Source organism: Heterodontus francisci, chromosome 19 (assembly GCF_036365525.1).
Source record: "Heterodontus francisci isolate sHetFra1 chromosome 19, sHetFra1.hap1, whole genome shotgun sequence".
In the NCBI taxonomy this organism is placed as follows: domain Eukaryota; kingdom Metazoa; phylum Chordata; class Chondrichthyes; order Heterodontiformes; family Heterodontidae; genus Heterodontus; species Heterodontus francisci.
In genome coordinates, this window is record NC_090389.1 from 23948058 (window position 1) to 23963506 (window position 15449).

The 15449-nt window shown below is 48.4% G+C and overlaps 1 protein-coding gene across 1 annotated transcript in view; it reads left to right on the top strand.

Annotated features, from left to right (window-relative positions):
* Positions 1-420: 420 nt before the first annotated feature.
* The window catches only part of arl8bb (ADP-ribosylation factor-like 8Bb), a 78670-nt gene continuing 63641 nt past the window's right edge, over positions 421-15449 (top strand). Inside the window, 2 exon segments of the mRNA XM_068051471.1 lie at positions 421-871; positions 873-932. Of these exon segments, the coding sequence (XP_067907572.1) occupies positions 809-871; positions 873-932 (123 nt within the window). The 5' untranslated portion in view covers positions 421-808.

Sequence of the window (15449 nt, forward strand, 5' to 3'; positions counted from 1 at the left end):
GATTTCCTGTTCCATGTGGTGGGGCTGCTGCTGGCGATGGTGCCAATGATCTATTTTCCATGCAATGGGAGTGCCACTGGTCTACCTCTCACATTCAATTACTTTAATTATTCACAGGTGTTATTGACAATTAAAGAGTAATAAACCCCTTCTTAAAGGATACAACCAATAAACTGTAACAATCAAAAAATTTAATCAAAACTTAACAAATTAGATTAAAAATTAATTCTGAGTGTCAATGAAGCACTCCAGTCCCTCAGGTATTGCTGGTCTGTTAACAGCAGAGCAGGTGCTGTTCCGTGCTCTGAACACTAGAAGGTGTTGCAACCATTACTTCCCCGATTTTTTTCAGTTGCGGTGGTGAGAAGGCGGTTCCTCCAGTATCCCAGCGTTCCCCCTCCCAGGGCACTGCCCAGTAGTCACCATTTTTCACTCCTCCAGCATCCCCACCGACAACTCTTCCAGTATTCCCCCACGGCCTATTCTTCGAGCACCCCTGTCTCCCACCGTATACACTTCTAGCATCCCAAAGTCCCCAAACCGCCGTTCCTCCAGGGTTCCCGAGCGTCTGCTCCTCCAGTATCCCAGGGTTCCCAAAAGCCAACACCTCCAGTATCCCAGGGTTCCATAGCGTCCGCTTCTCCAGTATCCCAGGCTTTCGCCACTCCCAGTCACCTGACCAGTTGGTGTTTCCGCTGTTGTGAGAGCAGCCTTTTCCGTCTGGTGTCCTGGCCCAGCGCAAACTGCCTGCTCCTCGGCAGCGGCTTATTCTTGTCCGGCTGTGATCCACCTCCCAGGTTCACCCAGGATGCTGGCGCTTTTCAACCGGTTGCTGGACTGGATCAAGTCGCTGTTCTGGAAGGAGGAAATGGGAGCTGACGCTGGTTGGGTTGCAATATTCGGGCAAGACCACCTTCGTAAACGTTATTGCGGTGAGTGAGCCCGCGGCCTGGGTGGGTCTATCTCTCGGCCTCTTCGTATTCTCCTCTCCCAATACCTCCTTTACCCATTATCTCACTCCCCCCATTCCACCTCCCCCCCCCCATTCCACCTCCCCCCCCCCATTCCACCTCCCCCCCCCATTCCACCTCCCCCCCCCATTCCACCTCCCCCCCCCCATTCCACCTCCCCCCCCAACCACCTCCCCCCCAACCACCTCCCCCCCCCCCATTCCACCTCCCCCCCCCCCATTCCACCTCCCCCCCCCCATTCCACCTCCCCCCCCCCCATTCCACCTCCCCCCCCCCCATTCCACCTCCCCCCCCCCATTCCACCTCCCCCCCCCCCATTCCACCTCCCCCCCCCCCATTCCACCTCCCCCCCCCCCATTCCACCTCCCCCCCCCCCATTCCACCTCCCCCCCCCCATTCCACCTCCCCCCCCCCCATTCACCTCCCCCCCCCCATTCCACCTCCCCCCCCCCCATTCCACCTCCCCCCCCCATTCCACCTCCCCCCCCCCATTCCACCTCCCCCCCCCCATTCCACCTCCCCCCCCCCATTCCACCTCCCCCCCCCCATTCCACCTCCCCCCCCCCATTCCACCTCCCCCCCCCCATTCCACCTCCCCCCCCCCATTCCACCTCCCCCCCCCCATTCCACCTCCCCCCCCCCATTCCACCTCCCCCCCCCCATTCCACCTCCCCCCCCCCATTCACCTCCCCCCCCCATTCCACCTCCCCCCCCCCCATTCCACCTCCCCCCCCCATTCCACCTCCCCCCCCATTCCACCTCCCCCCCCCCATTCCACCTCCCCCCCCCCCATTCCCACCCCCCCCCCCCCATTCCACCTCCCCCCCCCCCCCATTCCACCTCCCCCCCCCCCCCATTCCACCTCCCCCCCCCCCCCCATTCCACCTCCCCCCCCCCCCCCCATTCCACCTCCCCCCCCCCCCCCATTCCACCTCCCCCCCCCCCCCATTCCACCTCCCCCCCCCCCCATTCCACCTCCCCCCCCCCCATTCCACCTCCCCCCCCCCCCATTCCACCTCCCCCCCCCCCCATTCCACCTCCCCCCCCCCCCATTCCACCTCCCCCCCCCCCCATTCCACCTCCCCCCCCCCCCCATTCCACCTCCCCCCCCCCCCATTCCACCTCCCCCCCCCCCCCATTCCACCTCCCCCCCCCCCATTCCACCTCCCCCCCCCCCATTCCACCTCCCCCCCCCCCATTCCACCTCCCCCCCCCCCATTCCACCTCCCCCCCCCCCCATTCCACCTCCCCCCCCCCCCATTCCACCTCCCCCCCCCCCCCATTCCACCTCCCCCCCCCCCCATTCCACCTCCCCCCCCCCATTCCACCCTCCCTCCCCCCCCCCATTCCACCTCTCCCCCCCCCCCCATTCCACCTCTCCCCCCCCCCCCCATTCCACCTCTCCCCCCCCCCCCATTCCACCTCTCCCCCCCCCCCCCATTCCACCTCTCCCCCCCCCCCCCCATTCCACCTCTCCCCCCCCCCCCCCATTCCACCTCTCCCCCCCCCCCCCCCATTCCACCTCTCCCCCCCCCCCCCATTCCACCTCTCCCCCCCCCCCCCCATTCCACCTCTCCCCCCCCCTCCGGTTGGACAGTGATGGTGGTGTCTGGGATGTTGTCTGCAAAGTATAATGTCCTTGACAGAAATCTGACTGAGGGTTGATGACACCTTTCCCCTGAAAATGAAATCACACAAAAGTTCACAAAATCACACAAGAGTCCACATCCATGAGCTGTTTTATAAGACTTAAGTAGCAGAAGTAGGTCATACAGTCCATTGAGCCTGCTCTGCCATTGTTAGCTGAAGTTCTGCAATTCCACTTTCCTCCCTTTCCCTGTATCCTTTGATTTCTTTTGTATCCAGAAATCTATTGAGCTTGGACTTGAATGTGCTCAATGACTGAGCATCTGGGTAGAGAATTCCAGTGATTCACAACCCTATGAAGAATTATTTTCTTTATCTCCGTCCTAAATGACCAAATCCTTATCCTAAAAGGCAAAATCCTTATCTTGAAATTATGACCCTGGTTCTGGATTCTCCTGTCAGGGAAACAATCCTAGAATTAACCCTGCCAAGTGCTCAATTTTATACTTTTAGATTGTTTATTGGAAACAATGTGTATGTAGATTATCAATTAAGCAGCACAAATTGAGATGGCAAGAGACTTTTATGGGCTATGGAATTGAGGGTCCCAAGTTTTTCCACTTTATCTTGATCTGGATTTGAACGGAATTAAATTCTGTTCCTGATAAATCCCCATAATTTTAAATAATTGAGCAATTCGGGCAATTGAAGATTGTTCTGTCGCCTGCCAGCCCCAACCATTGCATAGAGGAAAAGAGATGGGGATGGATGCATGGTTTATATTTCTGACTTTGTGGGTGTTCCTCCTTATTTCAGCTTACTAAACTGCATTTTCTAACTAAACTTGTATTTCAGTTGGTGATTTTTGCTGAATGTAACAATTTTGATCATTATTGATTTTAGCCAAACATGATGCATTGTGCAGTTTTAATGTGAAGGTTGTGGTTGGACGTGGTCTTGTAATAAGTGTCGGGGGAGAGCATGTTGGTCTCAAAATCCTTTTTCTACCTGTGTAGGTGATTTCTGTGATGTAGATTGAGTTCAGAATTAATGTACTGCAGATAATACTTGAATTTCTTTGGGTTAGAAGCTTTATTTATGGCATTTTTAGACCTGCTATATCTTTAGCTTTACAACTTAAGGATTTAAATTTAAAGAGTTTCGCAAAATACAGCACTGTTTAGCCATAACATTTTTTTTATTCGTTCTTGGGATGTGGGCGTCGCTGGCTAGGCCAGCAATTATTGTCATCCCTAATTGCCCTTGGTGCAATTGCTGCAGTCCATGTGGGGTAGGTACACCAACAGTGCTGTTAGGAAGGGATTTCCAGGATTTTGACCCAGTGACAATGAAGGAATGGCAACATAGTTCCAAGTCAGGATGGTGTGTGACTTGGAGGGGAACTTGCAGGTGGCGATGGTGTTTCCATGTATCTGCTGCCCTTATCCTAGGTGACGGGTTTGGAAGGTGCTGTCGAAGGAGCCTTGGTATGTACACACTGCTGCCACTGTGTCGGTGGTGGAGGGAGTGAATGGCACCCCATCCACAAACAATCAAGCAGGCTGCTTTGTCCTGGATGGTGTTGAGCTTCTTGTGTTATTGGTGCTGCACCCGTTCAGGCAAGTGGAGAGTATTCCTCCTGACGTGCTTGTAGATGATGGACAGTCTTTGGGGAGTCGGGAGGTGAGTTACTTGCTGCAGGATTTCTAACCTGTGACCTGCTCTTGTAGCTGTGGTAGCTATATGGCTGCTCCAATTCAGTTTCTGGTCAATGGTAACCCCCAGGATGTTGATAGTGGAGGATTCAGCGATTGTAATGCCATTGAATGTTAAGGGGAGGTGGTTAGATTCTCCCTTGTTGGACATGGTCATTGCTCGCCACTTAAGTGGCAAATAACATTCACGCCACATATCAGCTCAAGCCAGGATATTGGCACAGACTGCTTCAGTATCTGAAGAGGCATGAATGGTGCTGAACATTGTGCAATCATCAGCGAACATCCCCATTTCTGACCTTATGAATGAAGGTCATTGATGAAGCAGCTGAAGATGGTTGGGCCTAGGACACTACCCTGAGGAACTCCTGCAGTGATGTCCTGGAGCTGAGATGATTGACCTCCAACAACCATAACCATCTTCCTTTGTGATAGGTATGACTCTAACCAGTGGTGAGTTTTCCCCCTGATTCCCATTGACTCCAGTTTTGCTAGGACTCCTTGATGCCATACTCCAGTCAAATCCTCCCTTGATGTCAAGGGCAGTCACACTCACCTCACCTCTTGAGTTCAGTTCTTTTGTCCATGTTTGGACCAAGGCTGTAATGAGGTCGGGAGCTGAGTGGCCCTGGCGGAACCCAAACTGAATGGCATTGAGCAGGTTATTGCTAAGCAAGTGCTGTTTGATAGCACTGTTGACGACACTGTCATCACTTTGCTGATTGAGAGTAGACTGATGGGGCGGTAATTGGCTGTGTCAATTGGACTTGTCCTGTACACAAAGCAGGACCTACCTGGACAATTTTCTACTGCTGGGTAGATGCCAGTGTTGTAGTTGTACTTGAACAGCTTGGCTAGGGGGATGGCAAGTTCTGGAGCATAGGTCTTCAGTATTGTTGCTGGAATGTTGTCCGGGCCCATAGCCTTTGCAGTATCCAAAGCCTTCAGTTGTTTCTTGCTATCTCATGTAGTGAATCGAATTGGCTGAAGACTGGCATCTGTGATGCTGGGGACTTCAGGAGGAGGCAGAGATGGATCATCCACTCCGCATTTCTGGCTGAAGATTGTTGCAAATGCTTCAGCCTCATATTTCGTACTGATGTGCTGGTCTCCCCATCATTGAGAATGGGGATATTTGTGGAGCCACCCCTCCAGTTATTTGTTTAATTGTCCACCACCATTCACGACTGGATGTGGCAGGACTGCAGACCTTATATCTGTTCCGTTGGTTATGGGATGGCTTAGGTTTGTCTGTCGCATGCTGCTGATGCTGTTTGGCATGCAAGTAGTCCTGGGTTGTATCTTCACCAGGTTAACACCTCATTTTGGGGGTAGGTCTGATGCTGCTCCGGGCATGCTCGCCTTCACTCTTCATTGAACCAGGGTTGGTCCCCTGGTTTGATGGCAATGGTAGAGTGGGGAATATGCCGGGCCATGAGATTGCAGATTGTGGTTGAGTACAATGCTGCTGCTTGCTTTAGTCTAAGTGAGCAGAACTATATTTCAGTGATCTGGCGTGTCAGCTAGCTCTCCCTTCCCCCAGTATAATAGCTGTTAGTTTTCTCTTCACAATGTTGCCTTAAGTGGGTATTTGTATAATTAACATCTTGAAATGAAGGTCCTGGACACCACTGTCCCTGCCTAGACCATCTTGCATATTGAGCTGTAAGTAAGACTGCAGAATCAAAAGTTGAGAAGTTGATGTCATGTTTATTTGGCATGATGTGAACTGCTAGTTCAGTCTGTATGTTGATACAAGAATCTAAACTTGGTGGCTGCAGGTACTGACTCCAGAAGCAAATAACCTGACAACTGTCTATATCTGGGTAAAGTCCTGTACGCATCGCAAGTTCTTCAAGTGGCCATATTAGGTAGCTTGGGTTTATCAGCATAATAGAGTTCATACATTGAGATGCTGTGATTATGTTTTGAATGTACCGTTGTGTGGGAGTAATTAACAGTGCTTAGATTTCTGTAGTACAGGCTGGAACTATGAATGCAGCCTAATGACAAGATTGGTTATTGTCACAGGGAGAAACTATGGGGCTGCAAGGTTTGGTAGTCAGATGTTTTGTGTAAAGGAAATTTGAACCGGGTTGCAGTGATCGAACAGAATTTGTATTGTCTGAGCTTGCCCTGGTTGCCTGCTACCGCAGAAAGTGTTCCTTGACAGGACCTTGTGACACACCTTACTGTTAGCATGATTAAAGTGTACTTTGTCTCCTGAGCCCATGATGGATTCTGTGTAATTCACCATTGCGGAAACAGCATCCATGCTGTTACCTCTAGACTCTACTATTCCAATGCTCTCTTGGCTGGTCTCCCATCTTCCACCCTCCATAAAGTTGACCTTGTGTCTGTCAAACTGTCGCAACTTTCACCCATTACTCCCGTGACTGACCTATGTTGACTTCACCTCTGGCAATGCATCGATTTTAGAACTCTCATCCTTGTTTTCAAATCTCTCCATGGCCTTGCCCCTCCCTATCTGTATCCTCCTCCAGATCTACAACCCTGGGGTCTGCTACTCCAATGCTTGTCTCTTGCGCATCCCCAATTTTAATCACTCCACCATGGCTGGATCCCTCTGGTATATTAATAGTAAATGAAATCGGTTTAATTAAAATGTGTTCTGACAAATTTGTACTTTTTTCTCTTCCTTTTGACCTGTATTCCCTTGAATATACAAGATTGAAGGGTGAACTGATTGAGGTTTTTAAAATGTTAAAAAGTTAGAATAGGATTAAAACAGTACATTCGACAGACTCTACAACTGAGTGTGGAATAACCACAGCCTCGGAGCACAGACCACAAGTGTACAAAGCCATTGTTCTCACCACCCGTCTGTATGGCGCCAAGTCATGGGTCCTATACCGCCGTCATGTACACCTTCTATAGCCCTTCCATCAGTGCTGCCTCTGCAGCATCCTTAAGATCCACTGGCAGGACTGCATCACAAACATTGAAGTCTGGCAAACAGCTAACATCACCAGCATCGAGGCCATCCTCCTGCAAAGCCAACTGCCTTGGGCGGGTCATGTTGCTTGGATGGACGACAGTTGCTTGCCCAAGATAGAGTTGTATGGAGAGCTGAACACGGGTAAAAGGAACAGAGGGGTCCTGTGCAAATGTTTCAAGGACTACTTGACGAAGTCACCCTCTGTGCAACATCGACCATCACCACTGTGAAGCGCAGGCCATAGATCGTGATGCCTGGAGATCTACATCAGTAGGACTACAGACACCTTTGAAACTGAGCGAAGAAGCAGCATGAAAGAGAAAAGCAGAAGGATAGATCCATTTGTCCCCAGCATCGACTACACCTTCATTTGCACCCACTGTGGGAGAATCTGCTGGTCATGGATAGGCCTGACTAGCTACCAGCAGGCCTGCAGCCGATGAGTACAACCTTCCCAAAATCTTCATCCACGAAGAAATGCCAAGAAGGAGGGTAGGTACAGAGAAACTTTCTTCTGGTGGGGAAACAAGAGTGTGAGATGTTAAAATTGGAGCCAGGCTATTTGGGAGTGAAATCAGGAAGCACTTTTTCACACAAAGGGTAGCAGAAATTAAGACAATCTCTTTTTCACCCTCTCTTTTCCCCCCACCCCAAAACAGTTGAGGATGCTGGAACAATTGGAGCTTTCAAGACTGAGGTCAGATTTTTGTTGGGTTAGGGTATCCGGGGATATGTAACTGAAGTGAGTAAAGTTGAGGCGCATGTCAGCCAAGATCAAATTGAATAGCAGAGCAGACTTGGAAGGGTTGAACGGCCTATTCCCTTTTCTATATTCTGTTGGCTGATAAAGCAACATTGACGCTTTTGGAGCAGTTTGTGCTCAAGAATATTTTGACGCCTTGCTATTGCCTCAGAAATGTGCCAGAGTATCTTTCTAGCAAGTACAGAATGCTCTTATACAGTCATTGGTGAAACCTGGCCACTTTGTAATCCAAAATTGGAAGTAGAAATGAAGCTGAACCTGCAGTTTGTATGAAATATGAAGAAATAAACCTTGAATAAATACAGAGATACACTCATGGCTCAGTGGGTAAATGTGTGGTATTGAGCTATAAAGATCTGTTTTTAGTGCTGTGGTCTGCTGAATTGAACGAACCGAGTCAGTGAATTAGAAAATGTAGGTAAGGTTCCTGTTGGTAATGCTGTTTAGAGATCCCGGTTAGCAAGTGCACAATTGTCTAGATTTTCAAGTTTCTAAGTTGAATCAAGAATTATCATTTTAATGAGGTAATTGTGGACTTCAAATCCCTGTAGGACTGTCCTCCAGCATGAGTTACCATTTTGGGAACAGGGAGGGAATAAGTACCTTTAAGAAATGACCTCCCTTTGTGTATGCGTGTGCACCCAGTTTTTACAAGCTGTGGAAGAAATCAACACCATTCATAAGGGTGGAGAGTCGGCTGATGTGCTGAGCTTCTACTTGATTCTCTGGTTGCAAGGATACAGATCACTGTTGACACTTCCTTTCTATGACCTTGCTTTACTGGTCAAACTCTACAGTCTGGCTAAAATCAGAATCTTTAAATGCTGAAATTGCAGCTGTGAAGACATACTGCCTGTGCTGTTTAACAATTTGCATTTATATACTGCTTTTAACATAGTAAAAGTTCTCGAGGTACATTTGTAACATTATGATCAATTTGTTAAGAGTGCATATTCTGTGTAAATTAAGCTATTTAGGATGCCATTGAAACTTTTAAAGCTCTAGTGTCCACTTTGAGAATCTGAGTTTGGAGATGCAGGTGAGCATGGTTATTGTGCCTTGCCACTGGTTATTTCAAAAGGGCCATCTGCTCCCATTCCTAATGTTTTCTCCCCCAATCTACCCTCTTCAACTGTTCAAACTCCCCAGGCTCTTTAAATCAGTTCATTTTAGCCCTAACTAAAAGCTAACAGTTAGTTTAGTGTATTTTACCTGGGCCCACTGCCCTCCCCCAGCCACGCCTGCTCTTTGTTTTCTCAATGAAATTGATCCGGACGAAACTGACTAGCACAGCTGTCGATACTTTAATCTCCGATCCTGCTGTCTTCACTGCCCAGAGTGTCTGCAGCCACGGCGTGCGGTAAGTCCATTGAGGTGAAGAAGGAGCAGCGGGACCCTAGGGAAGTCTTGAGAAAAGGTGCCCCGATCACCCAAAAAATCCACGAACGGCCCCCCGGCGGCAACTTCAAAGCGCCCGCGGGAGATGGCTCGGAGAGCATTTGCAACGCACTGTCGGCAATGCTGCATGCCTTTATTTAAACCACTGTAAAAAAAAAAAACCCATAGTGAATGTAATCACCTCTAAGTCTGCCAAAAGATGCTTCACCTCCCAAAGGACGTGGATGAGCTTTCCGGACGTCGATGGTGGGCACTGAGGAAATGGCTTATTACCTGCACCCGCTTTCCCCCCCCTCTCTTTCCCCCCCCCCCTTCCCCCTTCCACCCCCCGTCCCCTTCCCTGCTCCACCCTCTCAGCTCACCCCCTCACAACCCCGTCCCAGCCCGCCCCCCCCTCGCACCATCTTTCTCCCCCCCTCCCCCTTCCGCTGCACCCCCCCCACCCCCTTACAGCCCCCTTCCCAGCTCCCCCTCGCACCCCCCTTCCTCTACCCCTCCTCCTCCCACCGGCACCATCCTACATCTGTGTAGGGGCCCCAACAGCCCCACTGCCTTGTGGGCATCTCGGGAGAGACCAAGGCTAAGGGAGTAAACCCTAACAGATAATCCGGAGCGGAACCCCGTAGGCGGTCATGTGTCACCTTTGGCATGTTTCCGGCAGTTCCTGCAGCCATACTGGTGCCAAACGTCGTGCCATGCACTCCTTTGGACCCCACCAGAAAGGCTGAGAGCGGGGTTTTGACGACTGGGCAACTCTCAACCTCCATAAACTTGCCCAGGCATGCGCCATGGAGAGGTCACTCTCGCGTATCCATTGTCTCTCGAGATAAGGAGGCCCAAGAGAAAAGAAGACTGGTGATTGGAAGGTGACCTCTTGCAGTTTGTTTCCTTGGCTGGCACTTATAGGACACGTACACTTGGGTATGCTGCATCTGGAATCATGAGTGAAGCAATGGCTTGCTCAATGCAGTTAACCAGTATTATGAAATGTTACTTCAGTAATATTGTCATCTGATTAAACTACTATGTGGGTTGAAGAATATAAGTTAATTGTCTTATGAAGGTATTTAGGTATCGGATGCAGGCCAGGACTGAGTTGCAATAATCACCATTTGTGTTCCTTAGTGACCTTTTTTATTTGACTCATCGGTCTAGACACTGCTCATATTCTGACAATATTTCAGAACAAATGGGAGTTTGTTGATTTATGCACATGTTCTGAATAAAGATGTGCATTTAGTTTTTCTTGCAGCTTTTTTTTGCAGCATTGCAAAAATAGGTCATTCATTGCAAATCTCACAAAGTTTGAAGATAATGGATTTGTGGTGGTGTGAGACTTGTATTTCAAAACAATTATGTGGAATCAAACAGGTCAATGTAGACAAACGACGGAACGAGTATCCTAATTCTGCTCAGAATTATCAGGCTGCAAAAACCATTCTGCACTGGCAAATAGTGCAACCAGTGCTTGATTTTTGAAGGAAAACTGCTAAATGAGCATAAATTTATTCTGAATGATGATTGGCTTTTTTAAAACTGGTGGGTGCACTAAACATTCCTAGGTTAGATATGGCACTTGTTAATTGCTGAGTTAACCCCCATCTACTGTTCGCTCAGATGTTGAACCAAGGCCTCATCTGGCTGTTCAGTTGGTCATAAAAGATCCCATTTTACTTTTTTGACTGACATGGTGTTCATAGTGTCTTGTTTTCCCTAGAACAGAGGAGGCTGAGGGGTGATTTAATAGAAGTGTTCAAAATTGAGGGGCCTAGATAGAGTAGAAAGAAATTGACCTCTCCTTTTGGGGAAATAGGTCCTTATCAGGGGGCATAGATTTAAGCTGATTGATAGAAAGGTTAGAGGGGACATGAGGAAATACTTTTTCACCCAGAGGGTAGTGGGTGTTTGGAATTCACTGCCTGCATTGGTGGTGGAGGCAGAAACTCTCAACTCCTTCAAAAGGTACCTGGACCTGCAGCTGAAGTGCTGCAACTTGCAAGGCTACGGACAAGATGCTGGAAGGTGGGATTAGATTGCGTGGCTAGTTTTTTTCAGCTGGCGCAGGCAGGATGGGCTGAATGGCCTCTTTCTGTGCCGTAACTTTTCTGTGGTTCTGTTTATGGGTTTCTTGATGTGTTCAAATCGGCTGCCTCAACTTGTCCAAAATGCAGCTTCCCTATTTCCTGTACTGCACTAAGCTCTACCTGCTTATCACCCCTGCACATCAAATTTAACGCCCTCATTTTCAAAGCTATACATGCCCTTTCTTCAGAATAACACTGCATCCTCATCCAGAGTTGATGCCTATCTCGGACCCTGCATTCTGATTTTGACCACCTGTGAATTCCTGCCTCCCCATGCTCCTCCACTGTTTGCGAAGCTTTTAACCTTTGCCTTGTTCCCTCCCTAAACCACTCCACCACTTGACTTTTTTTCTTCTTGTTTTGGAACCCTTTTCAATGCTCATCTCTTAGCTCAAGCTTTTGATCATCCCTTGTAAACTTTTTCCTGGCTCAGTTGTATTCCTTTTAATATTACTCCATAAACCTGAGTACAATGTTTATTTCACCTATAAATATGCTATATAATTTCAAATTATTTGCAATTTGCTGGTCTTTCAACAAAGTAGAGGCCAATTGCATCAGGGATCAGACCAGAATGTTCAACCACAAGAGGGGTGTTACTGGTAGTAAATCTTGGTTTTGGATTCTGTTATTGCTGATGAAATATACTAGATAACAGTTGATGTGGTAAATTTTTACTTGTTCTTGTCATATGCATTGAAGCTACGGCTTTCTAGCTACCTGTCCACTAAACAGCAACATGTAAAAGTAACACTAAAAGGAAGGCAAACTATTGGGAAAAGTCTGGCCGCATCTGTGGAAAGAGAAGCAGAGTTAACGTTTCGCTTTCCACAGATGCTGCCAGCCCTGCTGAGTGGTTCCAGCATTTCTTGTTTTTATTTCAGATTTCCAGCATCTGCTGTATTTTGCTTCTATATTGGGAAAAGTCAGTCAGCCTTTAAAGCAGTAGAACAAAGATAATTACAGCACAGGAACAGGCCCTTCGGCCCTCCAAGCCTGCGCCGATCCAGTACTTGAAGCTTTCTTATGCAAATGAGCTTGTGCAAAGCTTGAATATATACCATGCCTTATGGTTTGGGAGGTTATTTGAGAGATAAATTAGTGACTTGTGTTCATAGAATATAGAAATTTAGAGCACGGAAGTAGGCTATTCGGCCTGTCATGCTTGTGCTTGCTCTTTGAGCAGTTGTGCTTCGTCTCATAACCCCTGCTTTTTGTCAGTACTGCACATTCCTCGTGTATGCCCAACTCTTTTTTAGAAATATTTATGAAATCAGCTTCCATCGTCTTTTCAGATCGAACATTCCAGATGCTGATGACTGGAACATTCTCATCTCCCTCTAATGTCTTCTGTCAATGATTTTGGATCTGTGACCTCTGGTTATTGACCCACTTGTCAGAACGGCATCAAAACCTCATCTTGAAAACCTCTAGGTGACTGTTGTCCACCGTACTCCAGCAGAGGCCTTGAGGCTGAAAAATGATCAGCTTCCTTGGCTATCTGACTTGAATGATAGCATAGTGGTAATGTTACTAGACTAATAATTCAGAGGCTTGGACTGATGCTCCGGAGACATGAGTTCAAATCCCACTATGGCAGATGGGGGAATTTAAATTCAGTTAATAGGTCTGGAATAAAATGATCTGAATAATTATGAAACGACTGGATTGTTGTAAAAACCCAATTGATTCACTAGTTTCTGTTGGGGTGAAATGTGCCACCCATACCTAGTCTGGTCTTAAGGCTACCCAACCCGAACCCAACGGGACCCACAGACATGTTGGGTTTGGGTTGGGTCGGGCCCATTTTCCGGGTCTGGCTTTTGGGGTCAGGTTGGGCTGAGTCCAGGTCGGGTCGGGCTGGACACGCGGCAAGTGCTGTGCCGGTAAGTATTAAAATTAAAAAACTTATCTGAACTGGGAGTCTGGGATGAAACTGAGTCTGCGCATTGAGTGAGTGAGATCACTACGATGTCATCACGCATGCGCTGCAGCTTCGTGGAGCTTCCAAGTCGGAAGGCAAGTCAAGGGACGGTCGGGCCGAGTCGGGATTGGGGTCGGGTCGGGCTCGGGGCAAAATCAGAGGGACTCTCGGCGGGTTGGGCTCGGGTCTGCTGTGGTTGGGTCGGGTTCTTTCCCCTGACCTGAGCAGGCCTCCAGACCTACACCAATGCGGTTGACTTTTAACTGCCCTCTGGAAATGGCCTAAAAAGCGACTCATTTGTAGACAGCTCACCACCATCATTTTCTCGGGCAGTTGGAGATAGGCAATAAATGCTGGCCTTGCCAGTGACGCTCATATCCCAGGAATGAATTTAAAAATTTGACGTCTTACAGCCTTGAATATTGGTTTTCAGTCTCTAGGATTTAGCACTTCTAACTGGGTCAAAATCCTGGAACTCCCTTCCTAACAACTAGGGGTGCACCTACCTCACATGGACTGCAGCGGTTCAAGAAGGCCACCTTCTTGAGGGCAATTCGGGATGGGCGATAAATGCGGGTCAGTCCAGTGACACCCACATCCCATGAGTGAATTAAAAAAACTTGTACTCATCTACCTTATTCTTTACCTCTTCCACATGATCTCTATCCCACTTTATTTGCTGTTAATTACAATTTTTGCTTTCCCCCCCCCACCACCCACACACCCCCAATATTCGTGGTGGGTAAGATCCACATCCAGCTTTTTTGATTTCACATCCAGTTGTGAATGGTGGTGGACAATTAAACAACTAATTGGAGGAGTTGGCGCCACAAATATCTCCATCCTTAATGATGGGGGAGACCAGCACAACAGTGCAAAAGATGAGGCTGAAGCATTTGCAACGATCTTCGGCCCAAAGTGCTGAGTGGATGATCCATCTCTGCCTCGTCCTGAAGTCCCCAGCATCACAGATGTCAGTCTTCAGCCAATTCGGTTCACCACACATCAAGAAATGACTGAAGGTACTGGTTACCGGAAAGGCTACAGACTCTGACAACAATCCATCAATAGTACTGGAGCACAGGTCCTCATAACTTGCCACGCCCCTAGCCAAGCTGTTCCAGTACAGCTACAACTGGCATTCACCTGGTAATGTGGAAAATTGTCCAGATATGTTCTGTGCACAAAAAGCAGGACAAATCCATTCTGGCCAATTACTGCCCCATCAGCCTACTCTCGATCATCAGTAAAATGATGGAAGGTGTCGTAGACTGTGCTATCAAGGGCACTTGCTTAGCAATAACTTGCTCACTGACACTCCGTTTGGGTTCCACAAGGGTCCCTCAGCTCCTGACTTCATTACAGCCTTGGTTTAAACATGGGCAAAAGAGCTGAACTCGAGAGGTGGGGTAAGAGTGACTGCCCTTGACATCGAGGCAACATTTGACCGAGTCTGGCATCAAGGAGCCCTAGCAAAACTGGAGTCAATGGGAATTGGGGGAGGGGGGTGGGGGGGGGGACTCTCCGCTGGATGGAGTCATACCTACTACAAAGGAAGATGGTTATGGTTGATGGAGGTCAATCATCTCGGCTCCAAGACATCAGTGCAGGAGTTCCTCAGGATAGTGTCCTAGGCCCAACCATCTTCAGCTGCTTCATCAATTGCCTTTCTTCAATCATAAGGTCAAGTGGGGATGTTTGCTGATTGCACAATGTTCACTATACGCGACGACTGATAGTGAAGCAGTCCTGTAGAAATGCAACAAGACCTGAACAATATCCAGGCTTGGGCTGATAAGTGTCGAGTATCATTTGCACTATACAAGTGCCAGGCAACGACAGTCTCCAACAAGAGAGCAAAAGGGCTGTCAAGAAGGAAAAAAAAAATCAGCTTCCATTTTGAATCATTTCTAAAGTTCCACATGTACACTCTATCATTGTGTACTTCCTGTCTGTACCACCTGATTTCCACTTGTCACATTTTGTCACTTGTCAGATTTTTCTGATTATAATTTCTTATGTCTTTTATATTGGAAAATGCCCACGTC